This window comes from Equus caballus, chromosome 2 (genome assembly GCF_041296265.1).
Source record: "Equus caballus isolate H_3958 breed thoroughbred chromosome 2, TB-T2T, whole genome shotgun sequence".
NCBI classification, from domain to species: Eukaryota; Metazoa; Chordata; class Mammalia; order Perissodactyla; family Equidae; genus Equus; species Equus caballus.
The window spans coordinates 47,412,995-47,439,294 of NC_091685.1; the positions used below are offsets into that span (position 1 = coordinate 47,412,995).

Below are 26,300 nucleotides of genomic sequence, written 5' to 3' on the forward strand. Positions count from 1 at the left end.
CGTGGGGAGATGAGTGGGCCTCTCCTTGCAAGAGGCCTGACTCTGGAGCTGACACGTTTTGGGTCCCCACCTCGGGGAACCTGCAGACAACATCACCATGTCTGTGCCTTCCTGCTCATTCAGTCCTGGCTGAGTCTTAGGCCTCTCCCCTCCTGCTGCCCCACCCCATCGTGTTGAGCTCCCCACTGGGCAGGCTTGCTCCCACGGACCCAAGGCCCCCTCTGCAGGGCCCTCTCTGTCCCTGGCCCGTTTCCAGGGCAGCTGTTCCCTGGCCTGAGCCTTCCCCCCAGGGCACAGTGAGCTGCTTTGGCCCGGCTGGTCCCCAGTGCTGGGGACACTGAGCCCCAGGAAGGCAGGGTCGGCCCCTCAAGGCTCGGCGCATGCCCTGGTATATGTGTGCTCCCGGTCAGGCAGCCCTGGTTTCCAAGGGGTAGGGATCCTGGTGCCTAGGGTGGGGGAGGGGGCTTCCACCAAGAACACAGCAAGAGGCCCGCTGACTGCACGTGGCTGCCAGTCAGTCACTTGGGACGCCTTCTGCCGAGAAACCAGCAGGCGGGAGAGCAGGCTTGGTCCTGGCAGGCGTCCTGGAGAGTCTCGCCTGCACCCAAGCGGTCGTCAGGGTGGCCCTCGGATCTCCAGTCCTGCTGTGGCCAGAAGACAAGCAGCCTCGTGTGAAGTTCTAGAGCTCTCCTGGACCCTGTGGGCAGAGAGCGAGGTGGCCAGCACGGGGGTGCGGGAGAAGACCCAAGGCCGCCACAGCGTCAGCCCTGCTGCAGCCGGGAGCCCTGGGCCGACCCCACAGCCTTCTGCACCTGCAGGAGCTGCTCCCAGACTCGCCCGAGGAGCAGGTGATGCTCTCAGCCAACACGGCCCAGCTGCATCCTGCCCGGGCCTGCCCGCAGCCCCAGAGAGCAGCGTCGGGCAGGTAGGGGCTGCGTGCGTGGCAGCTCCTGTCCCGGGCCTGCTGAATGAGGTGCAGAGACACCAGGCTGCTGCCACACCCGGGGGTGATGCAGGGCTGAGGTTTCGTGTGAACGCATTTAGGTTAGTGCGTCCCCCACTGTCCCAACCTCCATCTCGGGGGCTCCTTCTCAGGGAGCTGGCCTGCGCTGTCCAGTGGGAGGCCGAGGGACTCGAGGTGGAGAAGCCCGCGCTGTGGACCTCTTTCCTGCCCCTCCTCCCAACTCTGAGACAGTGCTTCTCATTTTAAAAACATAGATTTCATCATTGTCTCTGGATCTGAAGGCCCTACCCTGAGGCCCGCATTTCAGAAGACGTCATTGGAAAGACAACGCTCACGGTCCCCAAGAGGAGGGGCACAGCACACCACGAGGGCCACGTGGGGAACGCCAGGGTGGGTCATGAGGCAGAGGGAGCGGGCACAACGTGGCCAAGAGGCTTGATTTGGTTTCTGCGGGAAAGGCGGCGTCAGGCAGGCAGCAGGCTGGTGGAAACACTTTCAGTGGGCTCTGGGCTGGCCCCAGGCGCCCCGTCCTGCCCTGGGGTAACTAGTGCAGAGGATTACTGGCCTGGAGCGTGAGACGCCAACAGAGGAGTTGGGGAGCGGGCCCTGGACTGGTCAGTTTGCATGTGAAGGGTGCGTCCCCAGGCCAGCCTTCACTATCTCTGGGAACTGACTGGCCTGGGAGGGGGTGTCTCCCCAGGGTGGGTGAGGCCCCAGATGTCAGACCATTAGGTAAAGGCAGGCTTAATGCAGGCCTCCTGTCTTGGCCTTGCTCTGTCAGGGAGGGGGAGGGCCTGCTGGGCCCAGGTGCCCCGCCCTGGTAGGTGTGGCCTTGTGGGGGCTGTGGGGTGGACACCCGTCTGGAGCCCTTCCCAGAGCCTCAAGTAGCCATCGCCCTGTGGAGCCCAGAAGCTGGCTGAGGAAGCATCTTCTCCCCAGAATTTCACCGCTTCTAAATTCACTGAGGCTGCGTGGGGGCTCGGCATGTCTCCAGCTGGCAACGGTCCCATGAGCACGTGAAAGGGCCTGCGTCCCGCTGCCATGGGTGGGCATCCAGGGCGCCAGTGAATGGAGCTGGAGGGGGGATGGCGCTGCCCAGGCCTGCTCTCTCCTGCTGGTCTTTCCTGGTTCTGTCAATGCCCGAGAGAGGACAGTTAAAGCCCCACCATTCACAGAATCCCGGGGTGTCCCTCCTTCCAGTTGTGTCAGTGTTTGCCTAATTGACTGGCAGCTGTTATTGAGTGAATGGGCACTAAGACTGGGGTGACATCTCGGTGAATGGAGCCCTCGTCCTGCTTGTGAGAGTCCTTCTCCTGATGTCCACTGGGCACGATGGAATTCAGTCCTCATGCTTGCTTCGACTTTTGATCCAACCGAGCCCTACGTTCAGGGTGGGTTCCTTGTAGATAGGATGGAGTTTGTCGTGTGGTTTTTTTTTTTTTTTTTTTTTGCTGAGCAAGATTAGCCCTGAGCTAACATCCGTGCCACTCTTCCTCCACTTCATATGAGGTTTGATGCCACAGCATTGCTGATGAGTAGTGGAGGTCCACGCCAAGGATCCAAACCCGGGAACCTGGGCCATGGAAATGGAGCACACCAAAGTTTAACCACTGTGCCGCAGGGCCAGCTCAGGGTTTGTCATGTTCTTGAATACAATCTGCCACCCTCTGAGCTAAGATCACTAACCTGACATTAATACCATGTTAAAGCTCCACAGATTAAGAGACAAATAAGGTAGAGAGATGAATGGATATAAACTCATAGGTAGGCAGATAGCCACAGAGAATCAACAGAGACTGACAAACGTGTAAAACAGAATTCAGACTCAAAGAATGAACAAAATTATAATTCAAATGAATAAAACAACCACCGTGAAAAGAAAAGTGAACCACTGTCACTTTGGAGCACGAAATCTGGAGGAAAGGAAGAGAGAACTGAATGCCAGCACTGGCCTCTGGCTCCTGGGCAGGAATCTCCCGACGGGAGCAGTCCTGAGACCGCCCTGCATCTTCTAGGACTGAGCCCACAGGTGAACGTGCCCTGGACAAAGGAGGCCGGGCTGGCACCAGGGTCAAGAGCCACAGGCGCAGAAAGCAGCAGACAGAACGCGCCTGTTGTCTGCTCGGAACCAGAGCTCTCGGTGTGAACTCCTGCTGACGTGTGGTCTGCACGTCTGTCCACGCAGATCTGTGTCCTCAGCTCTGTGTGCCTCTATGAGGGAAGTGTGTCAAGGGTGTAGGCATGTGATTCCTGACCCATCCCCTGTGAATCCCAGAAGCCATGGCCCCCCAGTGACAGTGAGCACCCCGGCCCACCCACATTGGGTTCCAAACACCATTCTCCATCAGAATGGCCAGGGCTGCAAGGAGAAATGTCCGGGCCCAGGACCAGAGCAGGGAAAGAACCAGAGGGGCCTGGAACACCCTATTGGGCCAGAAATTAAGGACAGGCTCACGGAATGACTGGGATTTGTCAAAAGAAAGCAGGAGCCAGTGTAAAGGGACTCCTGCTGGAAAGAGCGGGGACAGTGTGAACATCGCCGTAATACAGAGCACTGGGCTAGAACCAGGAACAGAATCGGGGACCAGGAGGCCCTCATGGGGTCGACGCATCAGTGAATGAACGAGTGAGTGAAAGCGGAAAGTTCTTCCCTCCAGCGGAGAAAACGGTTGAGGGAGGAAGAGTCAGTGGATAGAGACTTGAGGAGACGCGGACGATCTTCAGTCTCAAAGCACCTCCTCCAAACACGCTCATCCACGCGTCGGGGCGCAGCTTCTCTTGAGCGCCCAGAGAGTTTGGGGAGAAACAGAACATTTATGCACTCTCAAAGCAGCTCCCCAAAAACACACTTTTTAATAACAAATGAAAAAATGGGCCACACAACAACAATTTAAAAATCGATTGTGAACGCAACGTTCACCTAATGAGGCCTTCACGGCCCATCCTGGCCCGGCCCAGCCCCGGAGGTAGGCGCCGGCAGGCCCATCCTGCAGATGAGCAGGCTGAAGCCCAAGGGCTGGGGAGAGGCAGGGCCTGGGGCACAGAGCGGCTTGTGGCTATTGTCCTCACAGTGCTGGGTCAGCACGTGGTCAGCCCAGGGCTGAGGGGAGGGCTGGGGACTCGAACGTCATTGGTGGGGAGGTGTGTGGGGTCCTCGAAGCCCCCTGAGCAGTGGGCTGTCTCTGTCTCTGCTGGATGGAGTCTGAAGCAAGCCCAGGAGTGGGTCCTACCGGCTGCCCTGGTCCCCAGTTCAGCCCTTGAGGGCCTGGCAGCTCTCGGCAGACACAGTCAGGGATTTCTCAGATGGCTGCATCTGAGGCTGTCGGTCAGCATGTTGCTCCCTCTCAGGGAACATGGCTGCTGTCTCCTCCACGGCCACCGTGGTGACGTCCGGCGTGGGCTGCAGGGCCTGGGCGGCTGTGTCTTCCCGTCCTACACCAGGACGTGTCCACTGCGGACACAGTCGACATGACGTCCCCGCCTGGCTCGGCTCCAGCCCACGGGCCTCCCCGCAATGCTCGCGGTCAGCCCGGGTTTCCCGGGGAGGAGTGGTGGCCTCCCTTCCCAAGTCAGCATGACTATGGACTAAGGACTCGGGGCCCTCAGACAACTGGGAGGCCCACCCGCCCTGCAGCAACTCCACTGGGGGATGAGAAATCATACCTGAGAGAGGAATCTCACTGGGGTGAATCCGTCTGTAAAACAGAGACACGTGTGTCAGGGAGGGGCCACACAGCAATGAGCGGGGTGCCCCACACTCCCGGTTTCTCGCTGGGTGAACTTCCCTGAGAAACTGACCCTCTCAGAGACAGGGAGATCCATGTGGGTGGGGCTCCTTGCCAGGCCTGTCCCCCAGGGGGCCCAGGACATGAGAAAGGACACGGTGCACGCCCCGCCCACCTCCCCAGCTGCCCACCCCGCTCCCTAGCCCTCCCCAATTAGACCGTCTCCCAGGGAGAGGTGGGGTGCACTTCTCAGAGGAGGGTCAGCCCCCCCTGAGAGCAGGTGCCCCAGACTGGGGAGGAAAGGGACCCTGGGCTGCTGGCCCAGCTTCCTCCCAGCCCAGGCTCCTGAGACCTCCTGGCAGTCTGGGGGCCCCAGGGGTGAGGACACAGGACGATCCGCTGACAGCAGCCCGACTCCCCGATTTGGATGTCTTTGCTGAGTGCCTGCTCTCCTTCTGACATACACGGGGCTCCCCAGCGGCCAGAGCTGGGTCTACACAGCCTGGATCCTGGTGTCCAGAGGGGCCTGGCCCAGATGAGGAGCCCAGAGCGGCAGACAATTGGACGAAGGAGTGAGCGAACGAAAATGAATGAATGAACGACGCAGTCTCTCGGTGGGGACACAACGTGCCCACAGCAGGGAGGCTCTGACCTGGGCCCCTCCCAGCTGACCGCAGGTTCTCTCACTGTCCCTGGAGGGCTCACGGGACTTAGGGTCCATGGCAGTGAGGTCGCACGGGGGCGGCAGAGGGCTCCTTGGCTAGGGGGTCCCACCCGCTACTCCCTGACCCCGGCAGACCCCATGACATCAGGGTTCCCCTCAGCAGGAAGCCCACGGCCCCAGCCCAGCAGCAGCCGCTCTTCAGGGGGCCAAGCAATCCTGGAGATGCTCCTGGGGCCACCTCCACCCCTAGGTTTGAGGGTGTCTCAGACCGTCTCTCAGAGCCGTGGTGGGTCTCTGAGCTGTGATGCTCGGGACCTGAGCCCTCAGAGGGCCACACACTGCTGCTCACCAGATGTCCTTCTCATTTTCATCCACACGCAGAGGACTATCAGGCCAGCCAACACAAGCACGAGAACGCCCACAAGAACACTGAGGCCCTGGGAGGAGCATGTGACGTCTGTGCTGCTAGTCCCAGGTTCCACTTCCATCTCAAAGAGGCCGCTGCACCTAGGAGAGAAGATTGGCGGGACCCGGATCCTGCGGGCGGCAGACGCAGCCTGATGCTCTCTAGACCCGGGAAGGTCCGTCCCCTGCTGCCCAGCCGGGCTCAGAGCAGCTCTGGTGTGAACTCAGGTCTGAAGGACTCTCCAAGCCCCAGAGCTACAGGGAGACAGAGAGAGAAGGAAGGAGAGGGAAACCAGGATGAGACAAGGAAGGCGAGAGGAGAGCAGGGAGGGGGAGAGTGGGAGCGACAGCTGGAGACCACGGAGAGCAACAGGACGGAGAAGGAGACGGCGTGAAGAGGGCTGGGGTCAGGGACAGAAAACTGTTCGAGCCGGTGCTGCAGACAGAGGGACTGACCTGGGTGGGGACAAGGAGGGGCGAGGCAGGGTGGAGAGATTGGAGCCCTGCCCCCTCCTCTGAGCAGCCACACCTGGTCACCCCGGGCTCCCCCAGAGACACCAGGCTCCCCTCAGAGACTCTGAGCACCCAGCTCAGATCTGGGCCCAGGGGATGGGTATTTGGGGGCGTCCTGCTGCAGCACAATTGGGGTCCTCACTTTGAACATCTGCCTTATAGGCTCCCCCACTCCAGAATCACAGGGAGGGCCCCACAGCCCTGACACTTGGTGACACTCCAGAAGCACAGGGGCCCAGGGAAGAGCGTCCCTCTGGATCTGCTCCAGGAAAAGTCTGTCCTCAGAGATAAATTGCTATGATCGGTTCTTGGCCAGTGCAATGTGCTGCGATGTGCTGCGATGTGCTTGGACCATGGGTTCCAAGCAGGAGCTTCCTGGATGCTGGCACCCAAAGGGCAGCGGGCTTTCTGCAGGGCGAGGGCCCTTACCTCCCAGGGGAGCATCAAGGACCACCCCCCAGGGGCACGGGACTGAGGCCACCCAGGATCACGTACTTGGTCCAGGGCCGGCACTCCCCCAGGGTCCCATTGGGAGAGAAGGTCCCGGGCTGGCAGTCTTCACACACCGTGTCCTGCCGCTCGGTGCCTGAGGAAGGAGAGGGCTGGGCAGAGGGGCCCGAGGGCGCTGCCAGGGCGGAGCCCGGCTTCCCCCATCAGGCTTGGGCCTGGGGTCTGTGTCTTCAGTAGGCGCTAGGGGACCGGGCTCCTCTCTTGCTGGGCAGAGGGACTGGGCGTCGGCTCACCTCTCTCCTGTACCCTCTGGCCTGGTCTGCAGGTCGTGTGGGGCTGGCACTCGACACAATCATCCCCCTTCTCGCTAACGCAGAAGTGGCCTTGGTCGCAGCCACACTCGGTGTTTTCCGTGCTCGAGCAGTCCCGCCTGATCACCAGGCCCATGGCTGGGATCCAAGAGAAAGAGCTGAGAGCAGCAGCCAGGGCAGCTGTGGGCAGTGGTGAGCACCCCGTCCCGGAAGGAGAACAAGCAGAGGCCTGGACAGCACCCACAGGCCTGGGGGTTCCTGCCCGGGGTCTGGGGAGGGCTTGGTGACAGGACCCCGGGCCAGCTCTGCAGCCCTGGTGGGTGTGTCTGGGCCCGCCTCTGCCCCCACCCAGGACGCTGCGAGCTGCATCCCCGGCTCAGCCAAAACAGTGCTTGGAGGTGCCGGACACAGAGCTGTGAGTCCCAGGGGGCTCTGAGGGACACTGGGACAACAGAACCATGGGCAGAGAAGGGCAGGCTGGTGGAGTGGTGGAAGGGTGTCCCCGACGGGTAGCGGGGCCCCAAGGAGACTTAGAAAGTCCTATCCGGCTGGGGTCACACAGAAAGGGAGAACCAGGGTTGCCTAGGGAACCCCCAGACCCTCAGACAGGTTCCCATCCTGCAAACCGGGCCGGTCACGTGGCAGAGAGAGGACAGTGAGCCCACTCAGCGGGCGGCGGCGGTGGGGTGGCAGCTGAGCCTGGACCCAGGCCCCTCCTGAGCACGGCGTCAATGCCGTCGGTGCCACCCTCAGCCCAGCCAGAGACGTGCGTTACTCAGGGCAGGGCTCTGCAACTGCAGCTCAAGGCTCTGAGCTCCTCACACCCTCCTCATTGAGCCCCAAAGCATTGTAGCCCCCACGTCTGTCATGCCCGACATCCTGGGGTCCCTCCTTCCTGGCCACCGGCCCTGGCCAGCAAGAAACCCGAGGGTCTGAGCGCTGAGCCCGTGAGGAGGAGCCCTCAGGGGTTGGGGGATGTGTCTCCTGAGAACGCGCACACTGTTAGGCGAGGCCAGGCCCCAGGCTGGGGGAGGCAGCGCGGGGCACTCTGGCTCCTTGAGGTCTGGCCCAGGCTTGGGTACCCATGTGACATGTTAGTGTCCCTGAGCTCCGGAGTGTCCGTGGGACAGGTGATGGGGGGAGGCGGAGCCCTCCTTGGGGCTGGGGTGGGGCTGGCCAAGGGGCAGCCTCGCGGTCCTGAGCCGTGGGTGTGCTGCAGGGTCAGGACTGGGGGCTGAGCACCGTGGCGGTTGGGCAGCGTCCTCACCTGGGTCACAGGGTCGGCACGGCAGACACTTGCTCAGGCCGTTGAGGTGGGCTGAGAAGGTCCTGGGGGCGCAGGGAACGCACACCGTGCCAGTCAGCTCCCCACAGGCCTGCTTCACGCGGTAACCTGCAGCCCGGAGGGTCCACAGCAGTCAGAGCTGGGGAGGGCCCTGCAAAGCCCTGCCCATCCTGCCACCTGGAAGCCCCCTGCGGTGTGACACCACCCCCAGGGCCTGAAAGGCACCCACCCGAGCTGTTCCCCACACGACACATCCTGCCTAGTCGCCTCCCAGGAGTAAGCCTGCTTTGGGGGAAGTCAGAACGTTCTGGAAGAATGTGGGGGTCCCCCCAGGACACCCAGGCCTGCTCCGCTGCAGTGCCCACTCCGAGCCCCAGTCTTCTGGCAATAAAGGGCTGGCAGGGGCGCCAGGCCACACCAGCTGTGCAGAGTGGCTGTGAGAGTCTTGGTGGGAAGTGTCGAAGCTGGGGGGGCGGCCCTGGGGGCTCGGGTCCTCCCCTGTCAGTGCCCCTGCCCCGGGGGCTTCATATCCCCCTAGAGAAGTGCTGTGAAAGGAGGGGCTCCTGGCAGGGAAGATTGGAGCATCTCCCCACAGCGCTGGCTCCCAGGGGCCCCCAGGGCAGGTCCCTCGGGGCGGCACCTACCTGGACTGCATTTGGGGCAGCACTCGGTCCCCACTGGGTACTCCTCCTCTTTGCACTGGGGCGTCGCCAGGGTGTAGCGGGGGGACCCCAGAAGGAGGAGATACAAGGCCTGGAGGGGACAGATGGGGCGTTGGAGGGGAGCAGCAGCCCAGGCTGCCCCGGAGCCTCGATATCAGCCTCTGTGAAATGGGGCAGCAGCAGCCCCATAGCTGGAGGTGGCCTGGGAGGGAGGACACAGGTGGGGCCCGACAGGCTCTGGGAATCATCCAGGACAGCCCTGGCGTTAGGTGGGGACTGGCCCGTCTCCTGCCTCTGTCCCCAAGTCCACCAGCATGGTACCCCAAGGACTGGGTCTCTGCTCTCACCAGGGACCACACTCCCTGGGAAGCCCTGAGCCACTCTGGGCTGGACAACTGGCCATCCTGCCTCTGGCCTGTGCTGGGCCCGCTGAGCCCTGGGGACCCAGCAGGGTCAGAGCAGGACGACCGTCAGGGGCTCACAGGCCAGGCACGGCAGACAGGCTGTTCAGGGCCCGGGCTGGGGTGGGCCATGAGGGGGCCCAGGGCCCAGGGCTGGCTCTGCTAACCCTGAAGTTTCCGCCTGGGCTGGCAGGAAGCCACACGGGCAAGCAGGCTCTCCCCCCCGGCCTGGCCCTGGACTCCACCCTACTCACACAGACACGGACTTTATCTCCCAGGACAGGGAGGGGCTGAGGGTGGAGATTAGCCACCTGCTGGGGGCTCCCACCCCAGGGCGGGAACAGCTCAGGCATCCAAGAACAGCCGGGCCCCGGAGGCACCCTCACCCTGTGCTGGGGGCTCACCTTCGTCCCCTGAGTGGGGTTTCGGGGACGAGGCCCACCAGGAGCTGTTCTATGGCTTTCCTGTCTGTCTGCTCCCCTACCCCAGGGCCAGGGTGAGTGGGTGACAGAGGGCTGGGTCAGCCTAGGAGAGCCGGGTAGCTGGGGGACAAGGGCAGGACAGGGACATCGTGGGCAGGGATGGGGAAGAGGGTACACCCAGGGGCAGGAATAGGGGCGCTGGGGCGCGGCTGGACAGACAGGCAGGCTCAGGAGACTCACCAGGCTCAGGGCATCAGCCTTGGGTGCCGGGCTCCATGGGGGTGGCCCCCAGCCTCGCAGAGGCTCCATGTCTCTCCTCAGGACCCCTCATTCCCTGGCTGCTGTCCCTAGCCCCCTGCCAGCAGGACGAGCTTTAGCACTTGGGCTTCCTGCTGCCTCGCTGGCTGAAAGAGAAAGAGAAACTGCAGCAGGAGCCAGCGAGGACGGCCTTCGGGGTGATCTCAGGAAGTATTCGTCTCCAGTCCCCAAGCATGTGCCGTTGGGGCCCTAGGCTGCCAGGGGATCAGGACCCCACAGTGACAGGCAGGGAGGGCCCTGGGATGCAGTCTGCAGTTGGCAGGACCAGCGGTCCAGAGCAGAGGTCAGGGCAGGGGGAGGGGCGCAGCATAGGCGGCAGGGGGGATCTCCTGCTGACCCTAGAGAGCCAGCCTGCAGCTCCTGACAGCAGGAGCCAAGAGGAACCTCCTTGGCTGTGTCTTACCTGTCTCTGTTGAAAAGGGGGGACCCTACGTCTATGGAAAGGGGGAACCAGCGTCTATGGAAAGGCGGGATCCTGCTTGTACGGAAAGGGGGCCCAGCCACTTCAAGGAAACCCCGCCTCCCAGCAGTGCATTCTGGGCGTGTCCACCCTCTGCCTGGGGCTGGGTCAGGCTGGTTTCCACCTGCACAGCCCTGCGCACGTCTCTGCAGAAGGTGACCCTTCCCCAATCCCAGGAGGCTGGGGGTCGCTGAGTCCCCATCAGGGTGAGAAGGGGGACATTTTGTGAGCACCCACAGGGGCCCCCACTGTGTCCACCCCCACCTGTCCTGGGACGGGATGGGAGTGGCTATTTCCTGCTCACATTTCACAGATGGGGATCTGGGGCTCAGAAACGGACAGGGCCTTGCCCAGGGTCTCCCATGTGCAAACTGTGCTCAGCCTCAAACCCCAACCTTCCTGTGCAGACGGGGTTCTCCCCACTCCACCTTCCCTGGAGCCATGGCCATCTCCCGAGCTGGGGGACAGGAGGGCAGGCCTGGGAGAGCAGACCCTCATACACACACCTGGTGCCTAAGAGTCACACTTGGGACTGGTGAGAGGCACCCACCCAGCCCTGGCATCCTGGATGGGGAGCGACTGGGTGAGTCCGGCCCCTGGCCCCCATGCCCGCTGGCTGTCACATCACATTAAAGTCTGAGGCTCATGTGATGCACGTGGCATGCCTCTGGCCCCCTTCATCTTTGAGCTGGAAAGTCAATTAAAGGTGGGGGCTTCCATCTAATCAGACCCATCACGACCCTGATGGGCTTGTCCATCTCCATAGGCCCCAGGCAGGTCCCCATCAGGTGCTAAGGCTGGGCCCTCAAGGACACAGGAACCACCGCCTCCAGTGTACCGATTGCTGGATGCCCAGCCCAGGCTAACCTGGAGCCCCTTCTCTGTCCTGACTTTGGCACAAAATCCTCCTCCAGGGTCACAGCCCCAGACCCCACCCTGCCCCACTGAACCTCAGGGCATCTGCTGGACATGAAGGTGTCGGTTTTCCCTGCCCCCTTGTGCCTCTGGTCTTGGGAGGAGGGTTGTGAGAGCCCACCTCACATGATGTGGGAGCAGGACCCCTGGAGGCCGGGGACCCCACTGGAAGGTTCACTTTTCCGTGGGCTGCAGGCACCTGGGGCAGCGAGGTTTGCCTGGATCTCCCCAGGGAGGGGTCCCATTGGGCAGGACTGGCTGGCAGTCACCAGTGTCTTTGGGGTCACTATCTATTTCTATTTCTAGGGGACCCTGGGAGGAGACCCTGGGCACTGGGGAAGGAACAGGGCAGGAGTGAAGTCCGAGGGCTGGGTGGAGGCTGACCACTGCCCTATCGGCAAAGCTTCGCAGCGCCCAGAGGCAGCGTCCACCCTGGCCACCATCACCCGGGACGACCAGCCCAGCCCCACAGACCCTGGTGCTCTGAGGTAGGGTGGGGGTTTGGTGGGACCAGGGGCTTGGGAGCTCCCATGAGACCCAGCAGCACAGGGTCCCATCCCCACACCCAGGGGCCTTTTAGAGGGTGCCCCCACCCCGCTCCCCCACGTGCACTCACACCCCCTGCCCCCAGCACTGCCAGGGGGTTTCCAATGAAGGGAAAGGGGCACCCCCTCTGCACCCTCTGCTTGGTCCCAAGAGCCCTGGGGAGTGCTTTAGAATGCCCTGGAAACCCCAGCAGCACACGGGTGCCTCAGAGCACACTGCAGGCACCCAGGGCAGGGACAGGGCTCTGGGACCACCTCTGCTCCCTGCCATGCCCCCAGGGACCTCCCAAGTCCTGGGAAGATCCTTGGGGTGGGGTTGGCCAGAGAGGGAGGATGTTCTCCCCACACCTGGTGAGGCCCCCAGGACCCTCGATCCCGGCTCTCAACCCACCACTCCCTTCAGATGCCTCCTTTCATCAGAGATCCTTTCATCCACCCCACCCTGGGCAGGTGGGGAAACTGAGGCACAGCAAAGGGCAGGACTTACCCACAGGCATCAGTGAGTCTCAGCTGGAATGGGGAGTCCCATGGCTGGCTCAGCCCCTGTACCCCTGGCCCATCCCTCCCCACCCAGCCACCTCAAGACTCAAGGCCCTAGATGCTGAGCCAGCGTCACGCCCCAAGGCAGCAGGGGAGACCCGCCCAGGGAGCCTTCTGTACCAGGTCTCTGCTGAGCCATGGCCTCTTCAGGAGGCTTTCCTGATGCCTGAGTTTCCAACCACACCCCCTGCACCCTCACCCAGTGACCCTGGTGTCTTATTGGTTCCTTGTCTTCCCACCTCCCCCCTGGAATGCAAATTCCGTGGCAGGAGTTCTGTGTCCATTTTAGCAGGAAGACGAAGGGCTGGGCTCCAGTCTCAGCATCACCATTCCTGTGCTCACTCCTCACTCGCTGTTCACTCACTCATTCAGCACCCAGTAGTTCAGGCCAGGCTCAGTTCTGGGCGCCAGACTCATTGAGGAGGAAATGAGACAGGAGGAGGGTGCAGACAGGGCTCCTGCCCATGCACCAGGAGTCCCCATGGCTGGCTGTCGCGTCTGCTCCTCGGCCCCAGGCATCCAGGAATCAGGAGCAGGGCAGGACCAGGGTACGCCCCAGGGAGCCCCGCACCTGTCTGAGGCTCCATGGGGCTCTCGTGCCCCTTACTTATGGGGGGGGGCAGGTAGAGCCCGCACCCCAGGGCCTCTCCTTCCAGTCATCCCTGTGATGTGGGCTGGGATCCAGGGAAGCCGCCTCTCCTGACTCAGCCAGAGCCTGTGTCTAGGGACCCCAGGGCTCCTGCAGGGTGCCCAACCTCAGGGCCCAGGGGAGGGCCCGGCAGGAGCTTCAGAGGCATCTGTGCATGCCTCCCCCCAGTGCAGATGGGGAAACTGAGGCTCAGCCTCTCCCCAACCCCAACTCTGCCGCAGCAAGAGGAGCCTCCATCACCTGGCTATCCCTTGAGACCTGCCCCTGCGCCCACCGTTCCCTCCCAGGGGCTGCCCACCCCACCACATCGCCGACACCCGGAGCTCCCGGCCAGGACACCTCCCGATGGGCTGAGGAATCCCTGATCACATTTCCTCCTCTTCTTGAGAGGGAGATCTCTGGGGTCCCGAGCATGGGAGAGATGCTGAGAACCAGGGTGCTTGAGCCCAGGCCTGGAGGGTGGGAGGCAGGGTCGTCCTGAAAGCCCACCTTGAGGCCCCCCCTCCTCTCCTCTGCATTCTTGGTGGCCTCAGCCCCCTGCTCTGTGGGAGCCCCGGGCTGGGAAGTGGGCTCAGAGGCAAAGCAGCCTGGGCCTCACCCCCTGGGGCTCATGGTCCAGTGAGGGAGCTGAGTCTAAAAGCCACTGTCAGCGTCATGTGGTGAGGGCTGGGTATGGGCAGCAGATGTGGGCTGGGGCTCTGAAGATGAACAGGAGTCCTGCTGGGGGACAAGGTGAGAAAGGGCATTCCCGGAGGAAAGATGTGGGTTGAGCAATATGGCCGGGAAGTTCTTGGGGTCCAGCCCTGGTGAGGCATGGAAGGGGGCCTCGACACAGAGCTGGCCGAGGCTGGCCCCTTGAGGGAGGCTGCAGACCCCGGGTGCGTCCTGTGCACGGGAGACTGTGCAGGTGTCAGGCTGGTGGGGAGGGTGGACGGAGTAGACAGGGGCGTGATGTCTCCCAGGTGGGAGCCTCTGGGAGGTGAGGAGCAGGGCAGGGAGGGCAGAAGGGCGTGGAGAGAGGTCAACTCCAGGGACGCCCAGAGGCGCAGGGCCTGCAGGAGTCGGTGTCCGACTCTCAGGGTGCGGGTAGAGGTGGACGGAGAGGACGGCAACTCCTCAGCCTCATGCCTGGGACAGACGGGAGAGAACTGGGGGTTGGGACAGGGGTCAGAGGAGGGGCAGAGTGTGCTTGGGCCACCAGGGACTTCCCAGAGGCCCAGGTGCCTGCTCAAATCCAGGCTTGTCCTGGGAGCAGAACTGGGGGTGCTGTGGGCGCCCAGACCTGGTTTTGTCTAGCTCCAGACCAGGGTATCAGTTCTCGTCTCAGACGTCTCCCCAGCGCCCCGTGCCCAGTCCCCCACCAGCCCTCCCAACTCCTCCTCCACAACTCCCCCACCGCCTCTGCTCCCTGGCAAAATCAGGGCCCTGGGAGGCAGCTGTGTGCCACGCTTCACCTTGCTGCACCCACACCGGGACCCCTTGTGGGCATGGAGAGGCTGCCTCAAGAGGCTCCTCAGAGGTCTGCTCCCTCCAGGCACATGCTCTCACCTCGGCACCCCGCCCTCACTCTGGCTCCCCTGCTCTGCCTAGTCCAGACAGCAGCTAGGGACACCCCTAGCTGCCCATGACACCACGGTCACGGTCGCCCCCTCCCTGCACCCTCTGGGGCCCCTCACCAAATCCCCACTGCTTGCCCCCCCCGCCCCCCAAGGCCTGCCCATCAGCCCAGACTTGCCTCTCCAACTCATGTCTCCCTTTGCTACAGCCACACCAACCCCTTTGCGTCCCTGCTTATTCCAGCTCCTTCCATCCCAGAGCCCCACGCAGGCCATTCCCTCTGCCGGCTCATCCTGGGAGGTCATCCTGATGTCTCTCCTGTCCTCAGAAACAATCTCAGCTCATACCTGTGCCGTGCTCCCTGGTGTCTGGCCCTCACCTCACCTACAGGCCCTCCTGCCATCCTAACCCTCACAGTTACGCTGTGTGAATAGACGGTCAGGGCCCTAGGGACCACGGCTTTACAGGTCAGGAGACCAGGCGGAGAGCTGGGGCCAGGCCAAGGGAGGCCACCTCTCCAGAAGGAGCAAAGGAGGGTTGGACCAAACAAGTGGCTCCGGCCACTTGGCAATGATTCAATGCTGCCTCCCTGGTTTCAGCTCCAAGAGAGACTTCTGGGAAATGTTGAAGGTGGAGGGCTCCTCCTGCCCCTGGTTCAACAAGCAAATGGACAATCCCAGCCCTCGGAATGGGACCAGCACCCAGGGGGCCTTTGGGAGCATCGGGGGCCTCCTGGCTCCACGTTGGGCAGCTGGGCCCGGGGACCATTGGCCAAGAGCAGGAGAAGGTGAGGATGGACGGCTGGGAAAGAGAAGAAAGAGGAAAGGGCAGAGCAGCCCAAGAAAGAGGAAGACAAGATGTGCAGACTCACTGGTGACAGGGAAGAGAAAGTTCCTCATAGAGGTGTTTACAGGTCAAGACTGGGCCCAGGGGAAGCCAGCAGGACTGAGGATGGTGAACTCCATGCAGCACGGAGTGACTATGCAGTGGGCCAGCCACTCTGGAAGGCAGTTTGGGAGTAAATGTTAAATGTCTTAGACCATTGCACCCTTTGATCAGGCAATGTCGTGTATGAATTCCACCCTGGAAGTAAGTATTCTCATTCCAACGGGAAGAGGTGGACGTACAGGAGAGGACATCAGCCTTTGAAGGTGCCAGAGAACATTGGAAATAACCTAAGTGCCGTCGAAGGGGAACTGTCCCTCTTGCCTGCTGCCGTGATGGAGTAACACAGCCTGGACTTACCCTCTGCCCCCAAAGCAAGAAACTGAAAACCGTGAATCAGCTGTGTTCAGAAACTAGGCAAAAGGAACTGGGATCCCCAGCAGACCAGGGCAGTCCTGCTGAGTTAAGAAGAAAGGGATCAGGCCTCAGGACGGCTGAAGCTGGTGGACACGCAAGCAGAGCTCCCGAAAGGAGGGAGCTGCACAGACAAAAGCTATAGCCATCGGCAAGGTCCCCTTAGCATTGGCTCAAGAACCTGCCGTGTGTGTCACGGATAAAACTCCACAGTACGGCACAGTGAGCCACTAGGAGCTGTGCACCGAGTGACTCCAGAGCTCACACAGGGTGAGGGGACATTGGAGTGCTGACCAGCTGGACTTGACTGTCCTCAATGGTCCCTTTGGCCTGCAGGAGAGACCCCATAGGCCGCGCCTCCCCAGGGCTGAACCGGCCTGGAGTAAGGCTGCTCTAGCCCTAGTGTAACTAAGGTCAGAGTCCCACCCAAGATCAAAGCGAAGCCCAAGTCACTGAGCACAGGCCGGACACGCACAGCCCTCTCTCCAGGAGGACTGAAAGTAAAAGAGAAAATTCCAGATCATAAAGAAAGTAAAAACACCATGCCCAGCATCCCAGCAAAAATTACCCACATGCCAAGAAGCAGGAAAATGTGACCAGCAAAAACGTGAATCAGGAGAAATAGACCCAAAGATGACCGCAATGATGGAATTACCAGACAACACCCTAAGACAGTCTTTCAAACATTTTTAAAGGGAAATATAAACATAAAGAGGGAAATGGAAGATATAGAAAGAACCAAATGGAACTTTATAAAATCTCCAGTGAAGAATGAGCTGGGCAGGTGTGTTAGCCGGCTCGGGTGGCCATAACGAATACCGCAGTATCCTGGGTAAACAGCAGGAATTTATCGCCTCGCAGGCTGGAGGCTGGAGTCCACGAGCAAGCTGTGGTGGGGCTGGTCTCCCTGAGACCTCTCGGCTTGCCTTGTAGACGGCCTCCTTCTCACCATGTCCCCACATGGTCCTTTCTCTGTGCATGCGCATCCCTGGGGTCTCTTTGGGTGTCCAAATTTCCTATTCTCCATAGGCCTGCTCTCAGATTGGATTAAAGCCCACCCAGATGGCCTCAGTTACCCTTAATTACCACCTTTAAGGCCCTATCTCCAAATATAGCCACATTCCAAGGTATTGGGGGTTAGGGTTTGAACATACGAATTTCGGGGGACGCAATTTGGCCCATAAAAGTAGGGTTAACACAGGCTGGACACTTCAAGATGATATCCATGAACTTGAAGCTATAGTAATAGAAACTATCCAAAATGAGGTACAAAGAGAAAAAAAGAAAAGGGAAAAAAAAACAGGGCCTCAGTGATGCCTGGAAAATATCAAGCTGTCTAACATCAATATAAGTGGAGTCTTACAAAACAAGAGAGAGGCAAGAACAGAAAAATTAAAGAAAAAGTATAAACCTACAAACAAAAGAATGCCTACAAACCCCAGGAAGGATAAACAAGAAAGAACATATAACAAGGAAAATCACAATCAAATTCCTGAAAAACAGGGATAAAGGGAAAAACCCCAAATCAGTCTCAGCGAACACCGTCACATCCAGAGAAGCAGAGATAAGGGGCACGGCTGAATTCTCACCAGAAACAGTGCAAGTCAGGGACGATAGAAACATCTAGAACACGCTGGAGAACATCTCAACTTAGACTTCCATACACAGTGAAGGTATTTGCCCAAAATGGAAGCACAACAAAGACTGAGGACTTCCATTTCATGATTTCTATAAAAGCTCCGGTCGTCCATCACCAGCAGACTTTCATTACAAGAAATGTGAAAGGACTTTCTTCAAAGACAAGGAAGTCGGTACCCAATGAAAACGCATCTCTACTCAAAGGAATGGAGAGTGAAAGAAATGGTAAATATGTCAGTAAACATGAGACATCTTTTTCTCATTTTTAAAATTTCTTTTAAAAATAATAGAAAGCTTAAAGAAAAATAACAATGTGCTGTCATGGTCACAGCACGTGGAAGTAAAATCCATGACAATAAGAGCAAGAAGCCTGGGGCAGGGAAACGTGAGTGGACTGTGTAAGGTGCTTTTCATGGTCTGTCAAGCGGGTGATAGTGGGAGGTGAGGACAGGTGCATATTGTAAGCCCTAGAGCAGCCGCTGATAAATAAAATGAAGATGTGTAGCAAATAAGCCCACAGTGCAGATGAATGAAATACCCAAAAAACACTCAATTCGTCAAGAAGAAGGCATAAAGGAGGAAACAAGAAACAAAGAACAGCAAATAATTATCAAAATATGGACCCAAACCCAACCACACAGGAAACTACATGGAATGGAAATGGTCTCAATCCTCCAGTTAAATGCAGACATTGTCTTACTGCATGCAAAACCAAAACTGTAGGCTGACGTGCAAAGGATACTGTACACAGAAAGAGACAGCAGCCAAAAGAAGAGGACAGCGATTGGAGATTGCAGGGTTCTAGAGGCCGGGGGCTGTGCAGAAACAGAGCCCCCAAATCTGCAGAGGCAGCTGAGAGACTCCCACAGCCAACGTCTCAGTCGATGGTGAAGACGGCATGCTTTCACCCAAGAACAGGACGAGGCAGGGACGCCCACTCATCCCCTTCTGCACAACACTGCACTGGAGTCTCAGAAAGGGCAACGCGGCAAGAAAAAGAAAGAGAAGGCGCGGCGATGGGAGCGGAAGGGAAACATTGCTTCTTCGCAGACAACGTGACCACATATATAAAAGTTCTACAATGTCTACAGAAAGGCTAAGTGGCCTACACAGCTTATTTAGTGACGTCACAGGACACAAGGCCAACAGTTTAGAAAATACAGATGGGTTTTTGAAATTTAAAAGAGCAAGAACACACTCACATTAAAAACATGAAGCATCTGGGACAAATTCAACAGAATGTGTGCAGGCCTGTGCAGGCCCTGCCGAGGGAGGGGACAGAGGACGCCGTAAATGGAAAGGTACGATGCTCACAAAGTGGAAGACTGGGTTTCGGCAAGATGTCAGTTCTCCCCCAAGTAACCAGAGATCAATGTAGTCCCAATCAAACTGCAGCAGGCTTGTTTGTGGAAATTGATACGCTGATTTTTTACACTCATGTGAAAACAGAAAGGAGTTATCGTGGCCAAAACAATTTTGAAAAGGAAGAGCAGGGCTGAAGGACGTGAGCTGTAAGCCTCGTGGATCCAGCCCAGATGGTGTAGGCAGGAGGAGTACCAACCGGTCGACGAGACGGAAGAGACGGAGTCCACAAACAGACCCGCTCGTGTGCGATCACCAGAGTGTTGTCGGAGGCGCCACAGTAATCCCACAGGGGAAAGGTAATCTTTGTAGGCAACAGTTGCTGGAACAGGGAGAATCAAGGCGGCAAAAATGAAGCTCAGCCTTTACCCTCACCACGAGCAAAAAGTAGCCCAAAGGGACCATAGGCCTAAATGTAAAAGCTAAAATTATTAAACTTCTGGTAGAAAACATAGGAGAAAATCTTTGTGACCTTGAAGTGGGCAAAGATTTCTTAGAGAGGACATGAAAGACATAAACCATCACAGAAAAACAGATAAATTGGACTTCATCCAAATTAAAGACTTTGCTCTTCAAAGTTTGATATTAAGGAAATGAGAAGGCAAACCACCTGCTGGGGAAAATATCCACAACACACATGTCTTGCCCAAAAGATATATTTTTTAAAAATTTCTTACAACTCAATAAGAAGACAAACAACTCAATATTCTTTTAATGGTCAAGATTTTTGAACAGATCCTTCCCCAAAGAAGACACACAGACGGCACATGCAAAGATGCTCAGCATCATTAGTCAACAGGGAAATGCAAATTAAAATGACAAGGAGATACCACTTCACAGCTATCAGAGTGGCTAAGGGTAAAGTCTGACCATATCAGGTATTGACGAGGATATGGCATTACTGGATCTGTTGACACTGCTGGTGGGAATGGAAAGTGGTACGACCACTTTGGATGACGGTTTGGCAAACGCTTACAAAGTTAACCACACGCTTTCCATCTGACCCAGCCATTCCACTCCTAGGTAAATAACCTAGACAAAGGAAAATATACGTCCACACCAAAAGCTGTTTACAGACTTTCATAGCAGCTTTACGCACATTAACCAAGAACCGGCAGCCACCCAGACACCATGAACAGGTGAATGGATACACATATGGTGGCATAGTCATAAAACGGGATACAACTCAGTGATAAGAAAGAGTGATATTGATACACAGCGTCATGGAGGGACCTCGCGGTCATTATGCTGAGTGAAGAGGCCGGACCCCAAGGAGCGACAGAGTGTGACTGCGTTGATGTGAAAGTCTGGAACAGGCAGGTGCAAGGCAGAGGCAGAGAAAGCAGGTCACACATGCCTGGACCAGGGGTGGGGACTGCCTGGAAGGGGCTCGTGTGGGTCACAGAGGGCTGCCATGCCAATGTCCCCTGGCCTGGGCGGCCTAAACAACAGAAATTTACTTCTCTCAGTTGGAGGCTGGAAGGCTGAGATCAAGGTGCAGGCTGGCTGGTCTCCTGAGGCCTCCCTCCTTGGCCCGCAGATGGCCACCTTCTCCCAGTGTCCTCACGCGGCCTTTTCTCTGTGCACCAGCATTCCTGATGTCTCTTTCTCTTCTGAAGTCCTACCGGGTCAGGGCCCCAGGCTTACGACCTCATTTAACCGTAACGACCTCCTGACAGCCCTGCCTCCAAATTCGGTCACCCTGGGGGTCAGGTCTTCAATATATGAATTTGGGGGACACAATTCAGTGCAAAGAGTCTCCAACAAGAACGCGAGTTCCCAAGGACAGGGAGGTTTCTCCGCCACTCACAGCTACGTCCCCAACACCTGGCACAGAGTGGGCACTCGGAACAGACCCACTGGGCAGATGCGAGGTAGAGGAAAGCCCTCGACAGCCTAGAGCTGGCCTGGCGCTATCAGCCGGCCTTGGTGTTCTCCAGGTAAATTAATGTCATGGCACGTCAACATCGACAAGGATACACAGACAGGTATGAACTCAGACAAACAGTCACTGTCACGCCACAAAAACAACCAAATACCGCCGCCCTGGCAAATACGGGTGACTGCTGCTCCCTCCCTCACCACCCACACAATGTCAGCCATGCCCTTCTGCTTACATCCTCGACAGGATGCATTCAGATCCCCATCGTGGAGCACCCGCTCCTCCAGCACTCAATCCAGCACGACCAAAATCACCCAGCACCCCCTAGATGCCACCATTCCTGCCCAACACGTCTCACGAAGGCCCCCGGTCCCCGCAGGTGTGTCCTCTCACTGTGATGGGGCAGCGTCCCAACTTCTCGGGGCGCAGGTGCGGCGTGGTGGTGGCTGCAAGGTGCTGGCCGCTGTTGGGGTTCTCCAGGTGAAGCAGCCACAAGACGAACCCAGTGCTCTTTCTCTCGCTAATGTTGACCCCCGGGAGACAGCTCTGGTAAGGTGATTTGCTAAAAGATCTGGGACCCCCACACCACCAACTGCGTCCACACCCACTCCCACCCCAGCCCTGAGGGCAGGGAGGCAGAGAGGCTTGAAAGGGGACAGAGAAGCTCAACCTGTGATGCGTTAAAAAAAAAAAAAAAAAAGCATGTCTGCGTGTGTATGTTTCTCTGTGTCCCGAAAAATTCCGGGTGCCTGTGCCTCAGGGTGGGTGGGGAGAGCTCTCGCCAACAACAAACTTCCACTTTCTGCTGTGGTCTGTTCCGCACTGCGTGAGTTTTTGTAACATCACGTGTCACTTTTACAAGAAAAAGGCTGATCAAGAGCCATATTAACAGTCATTGCTGGTGACGGCCGGGCCACCAGGCCAGCCCCACGTACCCCACCATTTCCCCAGAAGGGAGCTCGGGTCCCTCGAGGAGTCAGGGGGCAGAAAGTAGGACAGAGGTTCAGGGGCTGGGGGAGCGAGATGAGGAGTTAGCGCTCAATGGGGACAGAGTTCCTACTGAGATGACATAAAAGTTCTGGAGACGGATGGTGGTGATGGTTGCACATTAACGTGAATGTGCTTAAGGCCACTGAGTTGTACACTTACAAATGGTTAAATGGTAAATCTTACGTAATATATATTTCATCGCAATTTTTAAAATACATCAAATTTGTTTGTTAAAAGAAAGCAGGAGGGAGCCTCGTGGTGCTGGTTCTGTTTTGACCACATCAGTGTCAACACCCCCACACACACTGCGCAGTAGTTTTGCAAGACGTTACCAACGGGGGAAACTGGGTGAAAGGTACACGGGATCTTTCTGTATGATTTCTTACAACTCCCTGTGAACTATCTCAAAATAAAAAGTGCAACAACAAAAAAGTCAGATGAGAAGCACTCTGAACGGATGTTTGCACTTCAGTGGCGTACAAAGTTGTCCAACCAGAGCCCGAGGCCCCCGGGCCTCCGTGCACCCCTCACTGTCAGCGGGCGGCCCAGGCACAGCGGGCCAGCCTCCGCCTCAGCCCAAAAACAGGAAACGCCCCGCCGACAGTGGGCGAGCTGTGGCAGATGTGCGGTTCCTCCTGGCCTAGCGTGCGCTTCCGCCTGCCTTGAAGAGATAGTTTCTTTTTTAACAGAGACTGTAATCATGTTTTTCCCCGAGTTGTCACCATGGAGTCGAAAGGATTGCTCTACTTTGCCTTTCTCTTTGTTCAAACATGGTCGCTGGCTGTAATTTTACAAAGGAGAGGTGGAACAGACGAGGGTAAACGTCGGGGTGTGTGTGGCCACGCGTGCTGAGAGGCGCCTCGCTCCTCACTCATTCGAGCAGCATGTCTGGGGCAGTCCCGAGCCCCAGCCTCACCTATGCATGGACATGCTGGCGCCCACCCGCCTGCTGGAGAGGCTGGGACACCGGGAGCTGCGTGGGGGTGCTCACTGAGGCAGGGGCTGCTCATCACTCGCTAAACGTCCCCAGGCCTCTACAGAAGGTCCTGGGACACAAGTGCTCAATCAGCCCCCAAATAAGATATGTTTCCGGGGGGCCCCCAATACTGCTGCTCAAATATATGGCAGGTGACACATCGGCTCCCTGCAGTCTTCAACCAGCCATCCTGACCAACTGCCCGACCAACCCAGAAGGCAGAGGGCGGTGTCCGCAGCTCCAGGCCTGACTTGTGCAAAGGCCCCGAAATCGGCCTGGGCTGGGAGGGGGTGGCGTCTGCCCCAGGCCCAGGGTGGTCACCCATAGCTGAGGGTCTCTGCCTGCCCCTGCCAGGGAAGCTGGGAGGGTCCTGAGCCAGCCAGGCCCTACGCTGAGTCCAGGGCTCCTCAGGCCTCCAGGGAGGCATGCTCTTTTTAGCCTGCACTTATTAAGCACCTACTGCATGCCAGGTAACGGGGCACAGGGGGCTGTCCCCTCCCACAGAAGAGAGACGTGCTGACAGATGGGGCAACTAGAACCCTGACGGTGGCATGGAGGAGCAATCATTAACGGGGGGCTCAGGACCCCGTGAGCTAGAGCTGCACCAGGCCCAGACACAGCAGCAGCATTAAACAGCACAGCACATCAATAGCACAGCCTGCTGCCGTCACCGCCCAACGCTGACCCATCCTCTCGAGTCCCTCTCTGTGCAAGGTCAGCCTTCCTCCTCGCAGACAATGCTTCCCCAGATGGTAAGTTCCTCCTGAACCTCACAGCCCATCCATTTCTCAGGACCCACCAGAGACCCGCCCAGGCTGGGCATTTCCCGGTCGTCTGTCCCCACTGTGCCCCGCCCCTGAGGCTGGGGCGGGCTTGAGCCCCAAAGGGACCTCTCCCTTCGCCTCCAACAGGGGGAGACCTCAGAGCGCCTTCCCGTCCTGGGAGCTGCAGATGCTCCAGCCAGGCTTTCCCCACGGACAGGCTGCAAGACGCCAGGGGGCAGCAAACCCCAGAGCCAGCCTGTGCTCTGGTTTCTCCTGGGCGGTGTCTGTGGCCTCCACACCACAAAGGCAAGGCGCCAGGTGGGGTGGGGGCTTGGGGTCACATTCCCTTTAAGATTGTCCATCCCCACCCCACCCCCACCCCAGCAAAATGCAGGGTGCTCCCTGCCGGGTTCTGATCCAGTAAGGGACGCTGGGCCGTGCCCAGGATGAAGTGACTTCTCAGCCCTGCCCCCGCTTTGGGAGAAGCACTTATCCCGGGGAATCAATAGGGGACGAGATTTGGGGGACCAGGAGGAGAGACGCTGAGGGAGGTGCACTCCCCACTCTGCTCAGTGCACGCTAAGCGGCCACGGTGGGAGCAGGTGCCAGCCCCCACTGCTGAGGGGCACCAGCCCACCCCCGGGCCCCTGCGTGTCCTTGGCACCATCCCTGAGTCTGCAGGGGCCTCTGTTTGCTCATCTTCGAATGGGGACAATGACGTCCTCGCCTCCAGGATGTTGGGAAGGTGATTTCGGAACCCACAATGTGACAGCTAGCACACTGCCTGGCCCACAGGGGGCTCAAGGTAATCGGGAGGCTCCCCCCAGGCGGCCCGAGGACAGAAGGAGCTGTCTCTGGCTCAGCCCATCCCTGAGAGTCTTCCCTGTCACTGGGGGCCAGGGGGGCAGGCTGGGCCTTGACCACGGTTCAGGGAAGAAGCCAGCAGGGCAAGGGTCCAGCCCAGGATACCCTTGGCACAGTGACCCATCCCCGGAGGCCCCAGATCCCTCCCTACACCCTAGGCAGGGGGCCTGAATCTCAGGGGTGGCAGTCAGACTCGGGGGACGGGGCAGAGACCTGGCAGAGGCTCAGTCCAGCACCTTTATTCAAGCTCCACGTGGTCCAGCTCTGAGGCACATGCTGTCCATACCCACGCACATCCACCATTGACCACTGGATACACCTGCATCCCACCAGGATGCCACGGCGGCCCCACACCTCCCCCGGTGTCCAGCACGGGGCCGTGCCCTTCCAATGCACAGCATTTCCCCCAGCCCACCCCACCCCTGCTTTAACATAAAGCATCCAGTTCTTTCCCAACTTGGAAGAAGCAGAGGTCCAGACGCAGGGCGTGGCTGTGCTGATCAGGCAGAAGTGGCTGCCCCAGCTCCCTCTGCCATGGACAATCTTGACCATTTACAGCAGCTGTGACATACAAAACCCTTGCCCTCAGGACCCCTCCTTCAGGAGGAAGACCTGGGGCACTGCTGCCGGCTGAGGGGCCCCACCAGCTGGCAGGCTGGGCTGCTCAGCCTGGGCTCTAGTGCCAGACAGCAAATAGGAGGGGAAACAAAATTCCCTACTGCAGGAGGAGCGCTGCGCCCCGCCAGCCCCAGCCCTCTCCTCTCCGTCCAAGGGGTCTGGCAACTGCCACTGGGGCCCTTGTGGCCAGGGGCGCAGGGGGCGCAGGGGGCGCGCTGCTTTCAGGCCGCGGCAAGGATCTCTTCTGCATGTCGCTGTTCAGCTCAGCCAGGGTGTGCATCCGCACGTGGTGCAGGGAGAGGACGGGAAGGCTTCTCGGAGGCAGCGCGCCACGGCTTCCCTGGACTCATCCGCGGTTTGCCGAGCCGCCGGGGGCTGCGGAGAGTGAGCCGAGCGGGTGAGCAGGCTGCGGAAGCGGGCACCCCTCAGGGCGCCCGCCCTGCCCTGCCTCAGGTGACACCCCCACCACCACTCCCTGCCATTCCCCCCACCTCAGCCACCCCCACCGAGCCACAGCAGGCTCGGTGCTCACCGGGGATGTTGCCACCTCCGTCTCCACGATGTCACTTCCCCAGCTCGGAGCTGGGCGGGCGCCCCGAACTCCACAAACAGGGGGAAGAGCAGAGACCTGGTGAGGGGCGGCCGCCGGACCCTGCCAAGACCCGCGGGTGCGCCCTCGCGCTGCCGCCGCCCGGGAGCCGGACTGCCCTTTACTTCGAGAGTCGGCAGGGGGCTGCGCCTGGAGCCAGGCCCGCGGGGGCCAGAGCGCACGGCACGGACGGTGGCCGAAACGCCGAGGCGAGCGGCGGCGGTGCCTTTATGCGGCGCGGGCGGTGGGGCCGTGGGCACGAGCGCTTTCCCACGCTCGCCAACCAATCGGCAGCCAGGACCGGCCGAAGTGCAGGAGCCCCGGTACGCTAGGCTGGGATAATGACGCGCCCCGCCCCTAGCAGACGGTGGTGCGGGCGGAGGACACGTGGGGAGCTAGCTGGGATTTGCCATGCCCTTGAGTCCTGTCCTCAAACCGCACAGAGCAGCCGCCAGTGGTCCAGCCCTGCCCAGGATGCAGAGGCCAGGGGAAGTGGTCGTCCCTGGGGGTTCAGGGTCCAGAGCAACTCTTT

At 59.2% G+C, this 26,300-nt stretch overlaps 1 protein-coding gene and 1 long non-coding RNA gene across 2 annotated transcripts; both read right to left on the reverse strand.

The window, feature by feature from the left end:
• Positions 1-3,800: 3,800 nt before the first annotated feature.
• Positions 3,801-12,660, reverse strand: TNFRSF14 (tumor necrosis factor receptor superfamily, member 14). The gene is given in 9 exon segments (NM_001081907.2): positions 3,801-4,415; positions 4,628-4,659; positions 5,703-5,860; positions 6,767-6,857; positions 7,015-7,170; positions 8,300-8,425; positions 8,962-9,070; positions 10,043-10,206; positions 12,528-12,660. Coding segments are annotated over 8 exon segments (942 nt in total). The 5' UTR covers positions 10,112-10,206; positions 12,528-12,660; the 3' UTR covers positions 3,801-4,214.
• A 12,124-nt stretch (positions 12,661-24,784) lies between these two features.
• Positions 24,785-26,099, reverse strand: LOC138921330 (uncharacterized). Its single transcript, XR_011433831.1, has 2 exons — positions 25,712-26,099; positions 24,785-25,554 (listed from the first exon to the last, which is right to left on the reverse strand). It is a non-coding gene; the product is annotated as an uncharacterized lncRNA (long non-coding RNA).
• Between the last annotated feature and the right edge of the window lie 201 nt (positions 26,100-26,300).